This window comes from Ranitomeya imitator, chromosome 6, assembly GCF_032444005.1.
Source record: "Ranitomeya imitator isolate aRanImi1 chromosome 6, aRanImi1.pri, whole genome shotgun sequence".
NCBI classification, from domain to species: domain Eukaryota; kingdom Metazoa; phylum Chordata; class Amphibia; order Anura; family Dendrobatidae; genus Ranitomeya; species Ranitomeya imitator.
This window is the reverse complement of record NC_091287.1, coordinates 492,115,865-492,133,926: the sequence shown is the minus strand read 5'-3', so window position 1 is coordinate 492,133,926 and position 18,062 is coordinate 492,115,865. Positions and strand designations below refer to the sequence as shown.

Genomic DNA, 18,062 nt, shown 5'->3' with positions numbered 1-18,062 from the left:
ACCGCCTGGATAAAAATCTTTGATACCATCATTGCCCAAATCATTCTGTATGGCAGCAAAGTCTGGGGTCCAGTCTCATTCCCAAATTGGTCAACGCGGAAAGCTGGGCCAACAGAAATATCCCACCTACAGTTCTGCAAACACCTCCTCCAAGTCCATCGGAGAACATCAAGCAGCGCCTGTTGAGCTGAGCTGGGCAGACTCCCACTACACATTGCGATCTAGAAGATGGCGCTATCATTCAAGGTTCATTTACAAAGTAGTAGTCCAAGTTCCTACCATCACAAAGCCTTGCTAGACAAGGAAGCCCTAGGAAAACAAAGCCCCCCAACACAAATCACCAAAAACCAGCCTGACAAAGCCACCAACCTGCATGGCCTGAAAAAAAGGCAAAATCGAGAAGACGGTACATAAAGGCAAAGAGGAATATCTCGGCGTCTGGAGGAACGACATGAACAAATCACAGAAACTGATGCTATATAAGAACCTAGAGGGAATACAAACTGGCCCCATATCTTGTGAAACTAGTAAACCCCAAAGAGCGACAGATCATGAGTCTGTACAGACTGAGCACCCACAGACTACTCATCGAATCCGGGGGGGCACCGCGAGAGAGCAGACTCTGCCAGCTGTGCCCTTAGGAGGCCATGGAGGATGAGGCCCACGTCTAGCTGAGGTGCCCCAAATACTCTGCAGTGAGGGACATTCATTTCAGGAGACTGTCTAATCTTCTCCAAGAGTTCACCTCCCTGGTGGACGAACAGAAACTGCCTATACTACTGGAGAAAGAGGAAAGTGAAACTCAGTCCTGCTAATAAACCCCATTAGAATTGAACTGATATGTGACAGATAGCTAGTTAGATAGATAGATACAGTTGTGCTCAAAAGTTTACATACCCTGGCAGAATTTTTGCTTTCTTGGCCTTTTTTCAGAGAATATGAATGATAACACCAATACTTTTTTCTCCACTCATGGTTAGTGGTTGGGTAAAGCCATTTATTGTCAAACTTCTGTGTTTTCTCTTTTTAAATCTTAATGACAACCCAAAACATCCAAATAACCCTGATCAAAAGTTCACATACCCCATTTCTTAATACCATGTATTGCCCCCTCTAACATCAATGAGAGCGTGAAGTCTTTTGTGGTAGTTGTGGATGAGGTTCTTTATTTTCTCAGATGGTAAAGCTGTCCACTCTTCTTGGCAATAAGCCTCCAGTTCTTATAAATTCCTGGGCTGTCTAGCATGAACTGCGCGCTTGAGATCTCACCAGAGTGGCTCATTGATATTGAGGTCAGGAGACTGAGATGGCCACTCCAGAACCATCACTTTGTTTTGCTGTAGCCAATGACAGGTCGACTTGGCCTTGTGTTTTGGATAGTTGTCATGTTGGAACGTCCAAGTATGTCCTATGCGCAGCTTCCGGGCTGGGGAGTGCAAATTTGCCTCCAGTATTTGCTGATAACGTGCTGCATTTATCTTTCCTTCATGACCAAGTATCCTGTGCCTTTGTAGCTTACACATCTCCAAAACATCAGTGATCCACCTCCATGCTTTACAGTAGGAATGCTGTTACCCTCTCTCCAAATGTAACGTTTATGGTTGTGGCCAAAAAGTTAAATTTTGGTCTCATCACTCCAAATTACCTTGTTCCAGAAGTTTTGAGGCTTGTCTCTGAGCTGTTTTGCATATTGAAGGTGAGATATTTTGTGAAATTCTTCTGGCGACTCGACCTTGCAGCCCATTTTTCTTCAAGTGCCTCCTTATTGTTCATCTTGAAACAGCCACGTCGCTAATTTTCAGAGAGTCCTGTATTTCAGCTGATGTTATTTGTGGGTGTTTCTTTGCATCCCGAACAATTTTCCTGGCAGTTGTGGATGACATATTTGTTGATGTTTTGTTGACCGTGGTTTTGTTTTTACAGAGCCCCTGATGTTCCATTTGTTAATCACAGTTTGAACGCTGCTGACTGTCATCATCAATTCCTTGAATATTATTTGCATCCCTTTCCTGTTTTATACAGTTCAACTACCATTTCCCGTAGATCCATTTACAATTCTTTTGTTTTCCCCATGACTCACAATCCAGAAACGTCAGTGGCTGGATGAAAGATGCAAGAGTCTGTCTGGATCCCAGGTCTAAGGTTTCTCCTTGTGGAGAGTGACATACCAGCTCTGGCTTGTCAAGGTAAGGAGGCTTATTCACCGTGCAATGCTCCTCTGGGAAATTTAATATGCAAATAGCCTCTTCAGAGAGAAAGAGGACTTTAACTCTATAGCGCCACCTGTTGGAAGTAGTGATACTACAAGTCACTCACTCAGCTTTTATGCACACACACTAATTACAAGCAAACAGGTCACAGGTGAGGATGTTACCTTTAGTAGCCAGTCAAACTCATTAGTGTCAACTTCTCTGTATGTGAACTTTTGATCAAGGTCATTTGGATGTTTTGGGCTGTCATTATGATTTAAAAAGAGAAAACACAGTAGTTTGACAATAAATGGGCTTCACCCAACCACTAACCATGAGTGGAGAAAAAGTTTGTGTTATTAATCATATTCTCTGAAAAAGGCCAAGAAAGCAAAAATTCTGCCGGGGTATGTAAACTTTTGAACACAACTGTAGATAGATAGATAGATAGATAGACAGGCAGATGAAGCTAAGCTGTACTCTGAGACTTACCGAGGTCACACTCACGGTGCTGTCACTTGTTACACAGATGTCATTAAAGCCTCACGTGACAGATGAAGCTTATGAAGACGCTACACTAATCTTGCTCTGCAAGTGGCGATTACATGTGCAGGACACAACACCGTGCTCTGCGCTGCCATAGATAACTCACAAAGTTATTTTTTCTCCTTTTCCAATATTCCAGGTACTTTGCTAAAGCTTCTCGTATAAGATGTATACTTTATGGTCAATAATCAAAGACTTTAGAGCGGATCTGGTACCAAATTTCATAATGCAAATGGTATACATGATGTCATAGATTTCTTGTATCTGATGAAGCTGGTGTACTTATTGTGAAAATCTATGGCAGAATGGCTGTGTAATCAAGAATTGGACTGATTTTTATCAGGATTATTCAGCCATGATGGATTTTGTAAAGCAAGCACACAAGCTTCACCAAGTCTAAATAATCTATCTGTCACTAGGTTTTTGCCACTTAATCTCAGAGCTACATATTGTAGAGACAGAAACCCTGATTCCAGCGATGTGTAACTTACTGGGCTGCTTACTATAGTTTTGATAAAATGTAATGACTTATCAGCAGGAGATTATCACTAGAGGACTAGTAAACTTGTGCCATGTAGTCCTCCATAGTTATGAGCTCTGTATAACCTCACCAACACCCCTGGTTGACAGCTTTTTGCCTATGCACATTGTATGCACAAAAGCTGCCAATCAGTGGTGTAGGCATTGTTATATAGAGCTCAGCAGTCAGAGGTGTGATAGATCTGCAGCAGATAAAACACTGATTTTATAAAAACTGCTGCAAGCAGCCCGGTATGCGACACATTGCTGGAATCGCGATCTCTCATGCTGTTCTCAGAGGACATAGCAAAAAACCTTGTGATATATTCCCTTGAATAAAGTAGTTTGTACAATTTTATTGTGCAACCTGGTGACAAATCTACTTAAAACAGACCAGTCACGTTATACATGCAGTCTTATCTGTGGCCAGCATGTTGTAGAGCACAATGAACTGAACAGATAAATACTTCATATAACTTTATAGGTATAAAAAACATCAGTATTTCATTGGACTTTAAGAAATCCCTACTGTGCTGAGGAGTCCAGTGGGCGGGTCTTACTTAGTGATTGATGGACTCCGAAGAGCAGAATGAATAGAGATGTATACAATAATAATAATATAGGTTATAAGCCATATTGTTGCAAAATAGAAGAGGCAAACAGAATTGTATTTGCTCAAAAAGTTGATTTAATCCGTATAGAACTGTTATGACATTTTAAAATATCATTGTAGAGTAAGCAGAAGAAGCGTGCAGGCTATCAGAGAGGGCTGAATCCCCATACAGAAGGCAGAGGTGGTTTGTTACCATCTCTGCCTATCTAATCACTGTATACACAGCCCTGTTTTTGCTTACAAGTACAGGTCCTTCTCAAAAAATTAGCATATAGTGTTAAATTTCATTATTTACCATAATGTAATGATTACAATTAAACTTTCATATATTATAGATTCATTATCCACCAACTGAAATTTGTCAGGTCTTTTATTGTTTTAATACTGATGATTTTGGCATACAACTCCTGATAACCCAAAAAACCTGTCTCAATAAATTAGCATATTTCACCCAGCCAATCAAATAAAAGTGTTTTTTAATAACAAACAAAAAAAAACAACAAATAATAATGTTCAGTTATGCACTCAATACTTGGTCGGGAATCCTTTGGCAGAAATGACTGCTTCAATGCGGCGTGGCATGGAGGCAATCAGCCTGTGACACTGCTGAGATGTTATGGAGGCCCAGGATGCTTCAATAGCGGCCTTAAGCTCATCCAGAGTGTTGGGTCTTGCGTCTCTCAACTTTCTCTTCACAATATCCCACAGATTCTCTATGGGGTTCAGGTCAGGAGAGTTGGCAGGCCAATTGAGCACAGTAATACCATGGTCAGTAAACCATTTACCAGTGGTTTTGGCACTGTGAGCAGGTGCCAGGTCGTGCTGAAAAATGAAATCTTCATCTCCATAAAGCATTTCAGCCGATGGAAGCATGAAGTGCTCCAAAATCTCCTGATAGCTAGCTGCATTGACCCTGCCCTTGATGAAACACAGTGGACCAACACCAGCAGCTGACATGGCACCCCACACCATCACTGACTGTGGGTACTTGACACTGGACTTCAGGCATTTTGGCATTTCCTTCTCCCCAGTCTTCCTCCAGACTCTGGCACCTTGATTTCCGAATGACATGCAAAATTTGCTTTCATCAGAAAAAAGTACTTGGGACCACTTAGCAACAGTCCAGTGCTGCTTCTCTGTAGCCCATTTCCTGCACACGCCTGTGCACGGTGGCTCTGGATGTTTCCACACCAGGCTCAGTCCACTGCTTCCTCAGGTTCCCCAAGGTCTGGAATCGGTCCTTCTCCACAATCTTCCTCAGGGTCCGGTCTCCTCTTCTCGTTGTACAGCGTTTTCTGCCACATTGTTTCCTTCCAACAGACTTACCATTGAGGTGCCTTGATACAGCACTCTGGGAACAGCCTATTTGTTGAGAAATTTCTTTCTGGGTCTTACCCTCTTGCTTGAGGGTGTCAATGATGGCCTTCTTGACATCTGTCAGGTCGCTAGTCTTACCCATGATGGGGGTTTTGAGTAATGAACCAGGCAGGGAGTTTATAAAAGCCTCAGGTATCTTTTGCATGTGTTTAGAGTTAATTAGTTGATTCAGAAGATTAGGGTAATAGGTCGTTTAGAGAACCTTTTCTTGATATGCTAATTTATTGAGACAGGTTTTTTGGGTTATCAGGAGTTGTATGCCAAAATCATCAGTATTAAAACAATAAAAGACCTGACAAATTTCAGTTGGTGGATAATGAATCTATAATATATGAAAGTTTAATTGTAATCATTACATTATGGTAAATAATGAAATTTAACACTATATGCTAATTTTTTGAGAAGGACCTGTATAAGAATTGCTGACAGCGCTTTCTAAGCCAGTCCCAGTTAGTATACAATCGCTGTGTACCGGGAGGAAGCAGATGCTGCTGGGTCTTAAGGTACCGTCACATTTAGCGACGCTGCAGCGATCTAGACAACGATGCCGATCGCTGCAGCGTCGCTGTGTGGTCGCTGGAGAGCTGTCACACAGACAGCTCTTCAGCGACCAACGATGCCGAGGTCCCCGGGTAACCAGGGTAAACATCGGGGCCGCGCTTAGTAACCCGATGTTTACCCTGGTTACCAGTGTAAATGTAAAAAAAACCAAACACTACATACTTACATTCCGGTGTCTGTCGCGTCCCCCGGCGTTCTGCTTCCCTGCACTGTGTAAGCGCCAGCCGTAAAGCACAGCGGTGACGTCACCGCTGTGCTCTGCTTTACAGCCAGCCGGCGCTGACAGTGCAGGGAAGCAGAACGCCGGAGGACACGACAGACACCGGAATGTAAGTATGTAGTGTTTGTTTTTTTTTAACATTTACACTGGTAACCAGGGTAAATATCGGGTTACTAAGCGCGGCCCTGCGCTTAGTAACCTGATGTTTACCCTGGTTACCAGTGAAGACATCGCTGAATCGGCGTCACACACACCGATTCAGCGATGTCTGCGGGAGATCCAGCGACGAAATAAAGCTCTGGCCTTTCTGCTCCGACCAATGAAGTCACAGCAGGATCCAGATTGCTGCTGCGTGTCAAACACAACGATATCGCTATCCAGGACGCTGCAACGTCACGGATCGCTATCGTTGTGAAGTTGGTCAGTGTGAAGGTACCTTTAGCAGACCAAGATAAGGTCTGTTGTGCAGGCAGTAGGCCTTCCTCCTTATGAGGGGCACAATGTGTAGAATAAATGAAAATATATATAACTAAATAAATAAATGCAGAAATAAACTAAATCAATTAAAAAAAACTAAAGCCACTGCCAGTCTGAATGGCTGTATCTAGCCCTGACCCCGTAAAAGGAAAAAAAAAAAAAAAAACAAACATGTCCAATACATAAAAATAATTGCTATGGAAAGGAGAACATAACTTAAGATATATATATTTTAGTGGTCTTTTAGGTGGTCAAAAAAAATTTGGAAAAATAGATGGGTATTTCCTTATTTTTTATCTTGGGAACATGTGCCACCTATTGGAAGTAGTAATCATAAAGGTCAAAACCGACCCGTTAAAAGGCCTTTCCATGTGACTTGAGGATAGCTCATCTTCCAATAGGTGGTGATAAAGTTCCTTTTCTCCCCCTGAGTACTTATACCGGCTTGGTGATCATCAACATGAGAAATATTTCCCCTAAGGCTAGGTTCAGATTGCGTTAGGGCAATCCGTTTAGCGCTAAGTGCTAGCGGATTGCGCTAACGCAATGTCTTTTTCGGGGTCGCGTTTAATGTCCCCGCTCTCGCAGATCCCCGATCTGTGGGAGCGGGGAACGGACCTCGAAAATGGCACGCACTAGCGATGCGCGTTCCCATTGCTGCCAATGGGCGCGCTAACGGACGCGTTGCACGGCGTTAATTTCGCCGTGCAACGCTGTTCGTTAGCGCGGTCCCATTAACGCAATCTGAACCTAGCCTTACACACCCTGTAAGAGGCCTCTCATCCAGCTAAATAAAATCTGCTGCTTTGTACTGATGAGGGGAAAGCAACCCGAAACATGTGTTTGTTAATGGAGTTTCTTGTCTGGCTTATTATCCTAAGTCATGCGGCTGGGCTTTTTAAAGGGTTGATATTGACTTTTAGGAATGCCACTTCCAAGGGGTGACACTAGAGTTCCAGTCTCTTCCCCCTTTGAAGAGGCAAATTGCTTCCTTTTATTTCCATTATCTATTTTACTCACTTATATAGCGCCATTAATTCCACAGCGCTTTACAGACCTCATCATCACTGTCTCCATTTGGGCTCACAATCTACATTTTCTATCAGAATGTCTTTGGAGTGTTGGAAGAAACCGGAGGAAACCCACGCAAACACGGGGAGAACATACAAACTCCTTGCAGATGTTGTCCTTGGTGGGACTGAACACAGGGCCCCAGCGCTACACCCCATCAGTGCTAACCACTGAGCCACATTTTTTTTTACGGACAGGGCAAAATATTTGCCACATTTTTCTGGACTGTCCTGGATGCGAACGCACAGCGGCTGTTTCATACTCCACGAACACTTGTAAAGAATATTGATAATCATCTGCAGCTTTCTGAGGTCTCATACATGAAGCCAACAGGTGCACTAACGCGTCACTTCTTCCATTGTGTTTCCGAGTGACCTTGTGTGACCTTGGCTGGACAATCGCTGACATTACCTTTCTCATCCCTGGATGTGTCTGGATGTTCTTCATCTGAGCCCTCAATGTCCTGAATAATAATTCTTCTCCCTTTCTTAGCCGTCTCCTCTCTCTCTTTTTGTAGAAGCTCATCTACTTCACACAGAACTTTCTACAGGGCAACATTTAGAGAAATAAAATGAGTTGTGAAGAAAGAACGTCTGTGCCACATTCATGCCGCAGTATAGTAATGATCAGGAATGAGACTTCTATGATACACTGCCACCGGGTATAATTGGGTATCTACAGCTCCACCATGAACCCGATGGAACCGGACATTAAGCCGAAAACTGACATGAATAGGACAGAGGAATGATCCTTAGTAATGAAGCACCAGATAGGAGCAGACATCACCTGCACACAATACCTGTCGATACGACCAGGACTAACCCATAAAGGGGTTGACCCATGAACAAAGTTCATTTTAATCAACAGATGTTGGAATAAAATAAACTGTGATATGATCAGACCATGTTCTTGCACAGCAGGGGCACATTTACAAGATTATCTCAGCACGGGAACATTTTTTTCAACACATCCAACTGTGAAAATTATTATTATTCCAAGATGTATTGATTAAAATCAACTTTAAAATTAACTTTGTAGTATGCAGCATTCTCCAGTAAATACATTGTTAATAGTTACCATGACGACCCGAAGTGTGCATTTAAATTCTACACACCAGATGATGTCTGACCTAAGGCGAAACGAACGTTGCCACTAATGCCCTTTGCTCTCCTCCCATTCAAATTATTAATAAAGTAAGAAATGTACTGGCTGCTGAGCTCATCCACGGTGGATTATATAGGACTGGTGTGGAATCGCTGACTGCTTCTGAGGATTTATATCCATAGTATCCGTCATCAATGTATATTCAGGGTGCTCCAACTAGCTCAGTGCAGAGCAATACATACACCCAGATCACGTTTTGAGGGGGTTCGTACGCAAGCCCCGGTGGGACCACCGAATGTGGGCGAGAATGCAATGCGAAAGTATCCTTACATGCAGGAATAAGGAGATCTCATAACAAAAATAATGTAAAGAATGTGAACACGATAAAAAAGGTAATAAATTGTGATGAGCGAGTAAACTCGGATAAGGTGTTATATGAGCATGCTCGTATCCTAATCGAGTAGTTTCCGCGTGCTCGAAAAATATGCTCAAGTCCCCGCGGCAGCATGTCTCACGGCAATACCTGCATGCGTTGCGGCTGTTGAAAAGCCACGAAACAGAAGCGACGGCAACTCAAGCATATTTTTCTAGCATGCCAAAAATACTCGATAAGGACACAAGCATGCTCAGATAACACTTTCGCTCGTCACTAGTGTCACTAATTAACCATTTACAAGAGGCTAGATTCTACATGTACTAATGGTGTTTGGCAAAAGTAAAGCTGAAGGTGCAATGCAGGATCATTAAACGTACGTTATATGCAGTTTTCCTCCATTTTACGTATATTTATACATTCATTGAGTTATTATCCACTACTGCTGTCTTCACTGTGGAGTTTTGGATCACATAACCCTGTTATAGCAATTATTGAACCACTAATTGATGCATCTAGGACTCCATTACCTTTGCTGCTGGATTCTCTGGTTCAAAAAGCAAAACAGTCTTCAGATCACTGGACGCAGCCTGGAAATTACGGAGGTGTTTGTTGGCCACAGCACGTCGAAAAAGGGCTGCAAAAATTACATTAAAAATTATATGAAAAAATATTGTACGGATATTAGACCTGTGATTTACAATTACCTATCAGGATATGGTCACCAGTGGGGGCTTTTCTTAAAATTCATAACGATTTTTAATATGGATTCTCATAGGTTGGTAACTTGGCAACAGTACTAAATACTTCTACATGTACTATTTACAAAAACAATAAAAATCTTTTAACAAAAAATGTTTGTTTTTGGGAGGATAAGTATTTTACTGAAAGTTATTGAACTTAGTTTACATTTTTACATTATCCTCACCTACTGTATTCTCACCCATCCCTTGTAGATTGTGAGCCCTCGCGGGCAGGGTCCTCTCTCCTCCTGTACCAGGTGTGACTTATATTGTTTAAGATTATTGTACTTGTTTTTATTATGTATACCCCTCCTCACATGTAAAGCGCCATGGAATAAATGGCGCATAATAATAAATAATAATAATAATAATTTTTCCTTTGGCTTCTTATATCATGCCTTAGAATATATAGTATTTCCAAGCATTATTGCGTGTCAGTATACAAACCATGAATCGCACCTCTGGCATGATGTAATAGGCAGACATGTATTACACACCAAGAGGCCCCTGGCTTAAACTCTAAAGTATTGCCCTCCCATCAGTAGATCATTAGCACGACAATGAAACAAACCATCAGGAAATAACCCGAGTTCTTTGTATGTTTTACAGAAGATTGGCTGTTTTCAGAAGTAGAAAATCCTAAATACTGACCCCTTTAACCCCTTAGTGACAGAGCCAATTTGGTATTTAATGACCGAGCCAATTTTTACAATTCTGACCACTGTCACTTTATGAGGTTATAACTCTGGAACGCTTCAACGGATCCCGCTGATTCTGAGATTGTTTTTTCGTGACATATTGTACTTCATGTTAGTGGTAACATTTATTCGATATTACTTGCGATTATTTATGAAAAAAACGGAAATATGGCGAAAATTTTTAAAATTCTGTAATTTTCAAACTTTGTATTTTTATGCCCTTAAATCAGAGAGATATGTCATGAAAAATAGTTAATAAATAACATTTCCCACATGTCTACTTTACATCAGCACAATTTTGGAAACAAAATGTTTTTTTGTTAGGGAGTTATAAGGGTTAAAAGTTGACCAGCAATTTCTCATTTTTACAACACCATTTTTTTTTAGGGACCACATCACATTTGAAGTCATTTTGAGGGGTCTATATGATAGAAAATAATGAAGTGTGACACCATTCTAAAAACTACACCCCTCAAGGTTCTCAAAACCACATTCAAGAAGTTTATTAACCCTTTACGTGCTTCACAGGAACTGAAACAATGTGGAAGGAAAAAATGAACATTTAACTTTTTTTGCAAACATCTTAATTCAGAACCATTTTTTTATTTTCACATGTGTAAAAACAGAAATTTAACCATAAATGTTGTTATGCAATTTCTCCTGAATACGCCAATACCCCATATGGGGGAGTAAACCCCTGTTTGGGCGTACCGCAGAGCTTGGAAGCGAAGGAGCGCCGTTTGACTTTTTCAATGCAGAATTGGCTGGAATTGAGATCGGACGCCATGTCATGTTTAGAGAGCCCCTGATGTACCTAAACAGTGGAAACCCCCCACAAGTGACACCATTTTGTAAACTAGACCCCTTAAGGAACTTATCTAGATGTGTGGTGAGCACTTTGAACCCCCAAGTGCTTCACGGAAGTTTATAACTTAGAGGAGTGAAAATAAAAAATCGCTTTTGTTTACACAAAAATGATCTTTTCGCCCACAAATTCTAATTTTCACAAGGGTAACAGGAGAAATTAGACCACAAAAGTTGTTGTGCGATTTCTCCTGAATACGTCGATACCCCATATGTGAGGGTAAACCACTGTTTGGGCGCACCGCAGAGCTTGGAAGAGAAGGAGTGCCGTTTTACTTTTTCAATGTAGAATTGTCTGGAATTGAGATCGGACGCCATGTTGCGTTTGGAGAGCCCCTGGTGTGCCTAAACAGTGAAAAACCCCCACAAGTGACACCATTTTGGAAACTAGACCCCTTAAGGAACTTATCTAGATGTGTGGTGAGCACTTTGAACCCCTATGTGCTTCACAGAAGTTTATAACGTAGAGCCGTGAAAATAAAAAAATCGCATTTTTTCTACAACAAATAATCTTTTTGCCCCCAAATTTTTATTTTCACAAGGGTAACAGGAGAAATTAGACCACAAAAGTTGTTGTGCGATTTCTGCTGAGTACGTTGATACCCCATATGTGGGGGTAAACCACTGTTTGGGCGCATGGCAGAGCTTGGAAGAGAAGGAGTGCCGTTTTACTTTTTCAATGTAGAATTGTCTGGAATTGAGATCGGACGCCATGTCGCGTTTGGAGAGCCCCTGATGTGCCTAAACAGTAGAAATCCCCCACAATTGACCCCATTTTGGAAACTAGACCCCCCATGGAACTTATCTAGATGTGTGGTGAGAACTTTCAATGCCCAAGTGCTTCACAGAAGTTTAGAATGCAGAGTCATGAAAATAAAAAATATTTTTTTTTCCACAAAAAAGATTTTTTTAGCCCCCAAGTTTTTATTTTCACAAGGGTAACAAGAGAAATTGGACCCCAAAAGTTGTTGTCCAATTTGTCCTGAGTATGCTGGTACCCCATATGTGGGGGTAAACCACTGTTTGGGCGCACGGCAGAGCTCGGAAGGAAGGAGCGCCGTTTTGGAATGCAGACTTTGATAGAATGGTCTGTGGGCGTTATGTTGCGATTGCAGAGCCCCTGATGTACCTAAACAGTAGTAACCCCCCACAAGTGACCCCATTTTGGAAACTAGACCCCCCAAGGAACTTATCTAGATGGGTGGTGAGGACTTTGAATGCCCAAGTGCTTCACAGAAGTTTAGAATGCAGAGTCGTGAAAATAAAAAATATTTTTTTTCCACAAAAAAGATATTGTAGCCCCCAAGTTTTAATTTTCACAAGGGTAACAGGAGAAATTGGACCCCAGAAGTTGTTGTCCAATTTATCCCGAGTACGCTGATGTGCCATATGTGGGGGTAACCCACTGTTTGGGTGCACGGCAGAGCTCAGAAGGGAGGGAGCACCATTTGACTTTTTGAGCGCAAAATTGGCTGTCGTGTTTGGAGACTCCCTGATGTACCTAAACAGTGGAAACCCCCCAATTCTAGCTCCAACCCTAACCCCAACACACCCCTAACCCTAATCCCAACCCGATCCATAATCCTAATCACTAACCCTAACGATAATCACAACCCTTACCCCAAAACAACCCTAATGTCAACCCTAACCATAACCCTAATCAAAACCCTAAATCCAACACACCCCTAATCCTAATCTCAACCCTAACCTCAAACCTAACCCTAATCCCAATACACCCCTAATCACAACCCTAACCTTAACCCTAATCCCAAACCTATCCCTAATCCCAAGCGTAACCCTAATGCCAACCCTAACCCTAATACCAACCCTAATCCAAACCCTAACCCTAATCCCAGCTCTAACCCTAACTTTAGCCCCAACCCTAGCCCTAACTTTAGCCCCAACCCTAACCCTAGCCCTAAGGCTACTTTCACACTTGCGTCGTTTGGCATCCGTCGCAATCCGTCGTTTTGGACAAGAAACGGATCCTGCAAATGTACCCGCAGGATGCGTTTTTTGCCCATAGACTTGTATTGCCGACGGATCGTGACGGATGGCCACACGTCGCGCCCATCGTGCACTGGATCAGTGTTTTGGCGGACCGTCAGCACAAAAAAACGTTCAATGTAACGTTTTTTTGTACGTCGCATCCGCCATTTCTGACCGCGCATGCGTGGCCGTAACTCCGCCCCCTCCTCCCCAGGACATAGATTGGGCAGCGGATGCGTTGAAAAACTACATCCGCTGCCCACGTTGTGCACAATTTTCACAACGTGCTCGGTATGTCGGGCCGATGCATTGCGACGGCCCCGTACCGACGTAAGTGTGAAAGAAGCCTAACCCTAAATTTAGCGCCAACCCTAACCCTAAATTTAGCCCCAACCCTAACCCTAAATTTAGCCCTAACCCTAATCCTAACCCTAGCCCTAACCCTAACCCTAACCCTAATTTTAGCCCCAACTGCTCTTCTTCTGCCGGCCGGCAGATGGAAACAGATGGCGGGCGCACTGCGCATGCGCCCGCCATTTTTTTTTACCCGGCGGCAAGGAGGAGCAGCAGGAGGACCCAGGGACACCGGTGAGTATGATAGGGTCCCCGAATCCCCCTATTTCTCTGTCCTCTGATGTGCGATCACATCAGAGGACAGAGAATTACACTTTGCTTTTTTTTTTTGCGGTCGCCGGTAAACAGTTAATTACCGGCGATCGCAAAACAGGGGTCGGTAAAACCGACCCCGATCATGCTCTTTGGGGTCTCGGCTACCCCCGGTAGCCGAGACCCCAAAGATTCTCCCGGGGCCGGCCGGCGAGCGCACTGCGCATGCGCCCGCCATTTTGAAGATGGCGGCGCCCACCGGGAGCCACGAGGAGCACCGGGGGAGATAGGTGAGTATTGGGGGGCTATCTGGGACCCTTTTCTCTGTCCTCTGATGTGCGATCACATCGGAGGACAGAGAAATTAAAAAGAAATCGCGTTTTTTTGGGTTTTTTTGCGATCGCAAGTAAACGGTTAATTACCGGCGATCGCAAAGGCGGGGTCGGTAAAAAAACCCCCGAATCATGTTCTCTGGGGTCTCGGCTACCTCCGGCAGCCGAGACCCCGGAGAAAATCCGACTCTGGGGGGCGCTATTCACTTTTTCCACAGTGCCGTTAATTAACGGCGCTGTGGTTTAAGTACCCTTAGTGGCCGCCGTTAAAAGGCGTATCGGCGGTCGCTAAGGGGTTAAAGGAGTATTACCATCTCCAAGAGCATATCCCAATATATAGTAGTTGTAGTAATAATAATAGCAAATACCTTAAATTAGAAATATAGTATAGTTCTTCTGATTCACTATGTCTCTTACCCCATGTACAGGGCATTGCAGAAGCTTAGGTATCCATGGTTACGTCCACTAACAGCTAACTAACTGTCACTATATGAGCGGTTGTAACCATGGACACCTAAGCTACTGCAATGCCCTGTACATGGGGTAAGAGACATAGTGAATCAGAAGAACTATACTACATTTCTAATTGAAGGTATTTGCTAATATTATTAATACATCTAGTACATATTGGGGTAGGATCTTGGAGACAGGAGAAGGCCTTTAAGGGGCAATGTGTAATGACCAAATCATCTGGATCTGTCTTACATATTTCTGTCCATCTTACCCTTTACGTTGTCAGGCTCCACGTCCAGCGCTTGCTCACAGTCATTTACAGCGTTCTGCCATTTCTTCAGCATAATCCAAGCCTGGGCTCTGTTGTTATAGGCAGCTGCGGAGGGTAATATGGATAAACTCCTGGAGCAAAAAAAAAAAAGAAAAACTTTGATAACAAGACCAATAACATCATGTGGTCAGCTAGAAGCTTACCTCAATGGAAACCCTAAAAGAATCTCCCGATAGGGCTAAACAGGCCTCCTCTATAAAAAGCCTCATTTAGTCATCTATTTTTGTTTCTTTCTTTCTTTTTTTTTTACAGATGTAATAAATGGAATAATTTCCATAATTGTTTGGTCAGTGTGTCAGTTTTTCCAATGAGTATTTTGCCATTTCTTTCTATATGCAAAAAATGAACTGTTGGAGGCTTCTCAAACGTGTTTTAGCAAATAGTAAAAATCGGAAAAGATGCAACCAGGACGTCATCCTAGTGTGATCCGAGTTCTTCACAGACCCATAGATTTAAATGGGCGAGTTTGATGTGGACAGCCCCATAGATTTTAATGGGTACATGTTGTATGAGTGAACAACACAAATATAACATGTAATCGAGACACGGTTAATTGAGACCTGAATGAGGCCGAACTGCGGACACAGTAAGAGCAACCCATGTGTACAGTGTAATATAACTAGAAAGTCTTCAGACATGGCTAGCTTTTGGCTCATGTGTCTCTCCTGACTATGGTAGGTAGTCAACCAACATACATTGTTTGCCTTATGTAAATTTATTGTTAAAAAATATTTATATCAATAATTGACTTACCTGCTATAATAAGATATGGCCTCGTCATAGTCCCCAGATCTGAAGGCTTCATTCCCCTTTTCCTTCTCACGTTCTCCAAGGAACCTCTTTTGCTCTGGTCCAATACCTAGAAGATGAAAGCCGAGTGTGTTCAATGAGCAAATGATGTATTTAACAGAAAGGCTAAAAAAAAAAGATCTGTGATCTCTCCTTACAAGTCTGCACACCTCCATGAAAGTCTTACATCTGTGCTATGATACCTCATCCCGGTCAGCTAGAATTTCTAGGACTCCTTGTTGCACTTTACAAGTAGCCCAGCGTGCTCCTATGCGTTTGAACTTCCAAGGCCTAGACTTTTAGTTTGGCTGTGCACACTTGCTGTCTTCAGGACGTCTTCTGGCTGTCTGTGGTTTCCAGTCCCTGAGGTATTTGTCTTCAGCTTTCAGTACCCTGAAACATGTCTGCTGTGTCCAGAACCTCTCCTGACTGACTATGGTTTCCAGTATCACAACTTGCCTGCACCTAGTTTCTAGTACCTCATCTGTCTGCCTGCGGTCTTTAGTATGTCTCCTGTCTGCCTGCGACTTCCAATTCCTCAGTATCTCTGCAACCTGTCTGCCGTTTAAACGACTTCTCCTGGCTGCCTATAGTTTTCAGTCCCCGAGTTACCTATGTACGGTCTTCCAGGACGTCTCCTGTCTGCCTGTGGCTTCCAGTAACTAGGCTACCTGTCTGCGGTTTCAGAACATCCCTTGCCTGTCTACAACTTCCAGTAACCCTGCTACCTGTTTCCTGCTGTTTGTTAGGTGTGTGGTGACAGATGGGAAAAGGAACTGGAGGAGATGTGAGGGAAGAGGGTCACTGGTGCAGGTAGTAGGGTGATAAAATGCAAGGAGCCTGGTCACTTCATCTTCTGTGACTGGTTCAAAGACAGAGAGTGAGTTATATGCAGTGCAGGATGGAGCATAGTGCATAGGGAAATATTTCTTTAAAATAATTGGCCAAATCGTCAGCGCTGAGGTCGGTGGTCGGGGCCTGTACTTTTGGATTGAGGAGAAAATGAAAATTGTCGGAGACGTTTAGGATTGCTGGATAGAGAGGTGATGAGGTTGATGAAGTAGGTTTGGAGAGGTGAAGGGCAGAGTTGTCCATTTTAAACATAACCTTATAATGGATGAAATCTTCGGCCAGATTGGCTTTTCTCTACAAACGTTCAGCGCACCTGGAGCACCGCAGAAGGAAATATGTTTGCAGCATGTGCCAGGGTTGCAATCATCTGTGCTGAGTTGTTCTGTGTGTAGGAGGTGCATCTTCATCCAGGGCACTCTGCAATGTATCATTTTAATATTTCAGTACAGGATCAGGACATGAAAGGGAGGGGACTGGTGTTAATGATGACTGCAAATTCTTCATAACTTTATGGGTATTAATGGCACGTATATTTCTATAAGTGTGGAAAGTGGTGGTGTCCTGAGCGGGGTGACAGTTACTGACAGAGAAGGAAAGAAGATTGTGGTCAGAGAGCAAAAGAGGGGAGTTAGCAAAATCATACACTTAGCAAAGCCGGGATCAGGTCCAGCGTATTTCCATCTTCATGTGTAGAAGACCTAGCAAGCTGTGAAAGGCCGAGGGAGGATGTTAGAGTTCCCCATGATGAGGGTGGGGATGTCACAGGATCGAAAGTGAGAAAGCCAGGTGACAAAGTGATCCAGGAATTGACGGGCGGAGTCCTGAGGGCGATACACAACCACGACTCATAGGAAAAAGGGGCTGTAGAATCTGACAGCATGGACCTCAAAAGAAGGAAAGCTAAAGCAGGGTACTGGGGGCATAACCTGAAAAGTACATTTTGTTGAAAAGAGAAGACCAACACCTCCACCTTGTTTACTCTCAGTTCTGGGAGTATGTGAAAAATGGAGGCCACCATACGAAAGAGCACCAGCGGCAGTTGTGTCCGACTGCTGGATCCAGGTTTCAGTAAGAGCCAGAAGGTTAAGAGAATCAGAAAGAAGTCATGCATGTAGGAGTGTTTGTTACACGCTGAGTGTGAATTCCAGAAGGCACAGCTAAACGAAACAGAAGGCATGCAGGGAATATTAAGGAGATTTGCAGGGTTTCCGGGTTTCGTAGGGGAGGGATTCGGCTTACTGTTACAAAGGCAGGGGTTGGGAGAGCTATCTCCTGCGACTAGGAGAAGGAGGAACTTGTGTTGTATGGTGGGAGTGAATAGATCTGTGCAGTTTATTTTTCTCACTGATGCAAAC

The 18,062-nt window shown here is 43.2% G+C and overlaps 1 protein-coding gene across 1 annotated transcript in view; it reads right to left on the bottom strand.

Annotated features, from left to right (window-relative positions):
• Nucleotides 1–18,062, bottom strand: part of SPAG1 (sperm associated antigen 1) — a 142,148-nt gene that overhangs the window by 73,507 nt on the left and 50,579 nt on the right. The window contains exons 7-10 of the mRNA XM_069731651.1: nucleotides 15,820–15,925; nucleotides 15,007–15,137; nucleotides 9,581–9,687; nucleotides 7,985–8,117 (exon numbers count right to left, since the gene is read on the bottom strand). Of these exons, the coding sequence (XP_069587752.1) occupies nucleotides 7,985–8,117; nucleotides 9,581–9,687; nucleotides 15,007–15,137; nucleotides 15,820–15,925 (477 nt within the window). The remainder of the gene's footprint in view (nucleotides 1–7,984; nucleotides 8,118–9,580; nucleotides 9,688–15,006; nucleotides 15,138–15,819; nucleotides 15,926–18,062) is intronic.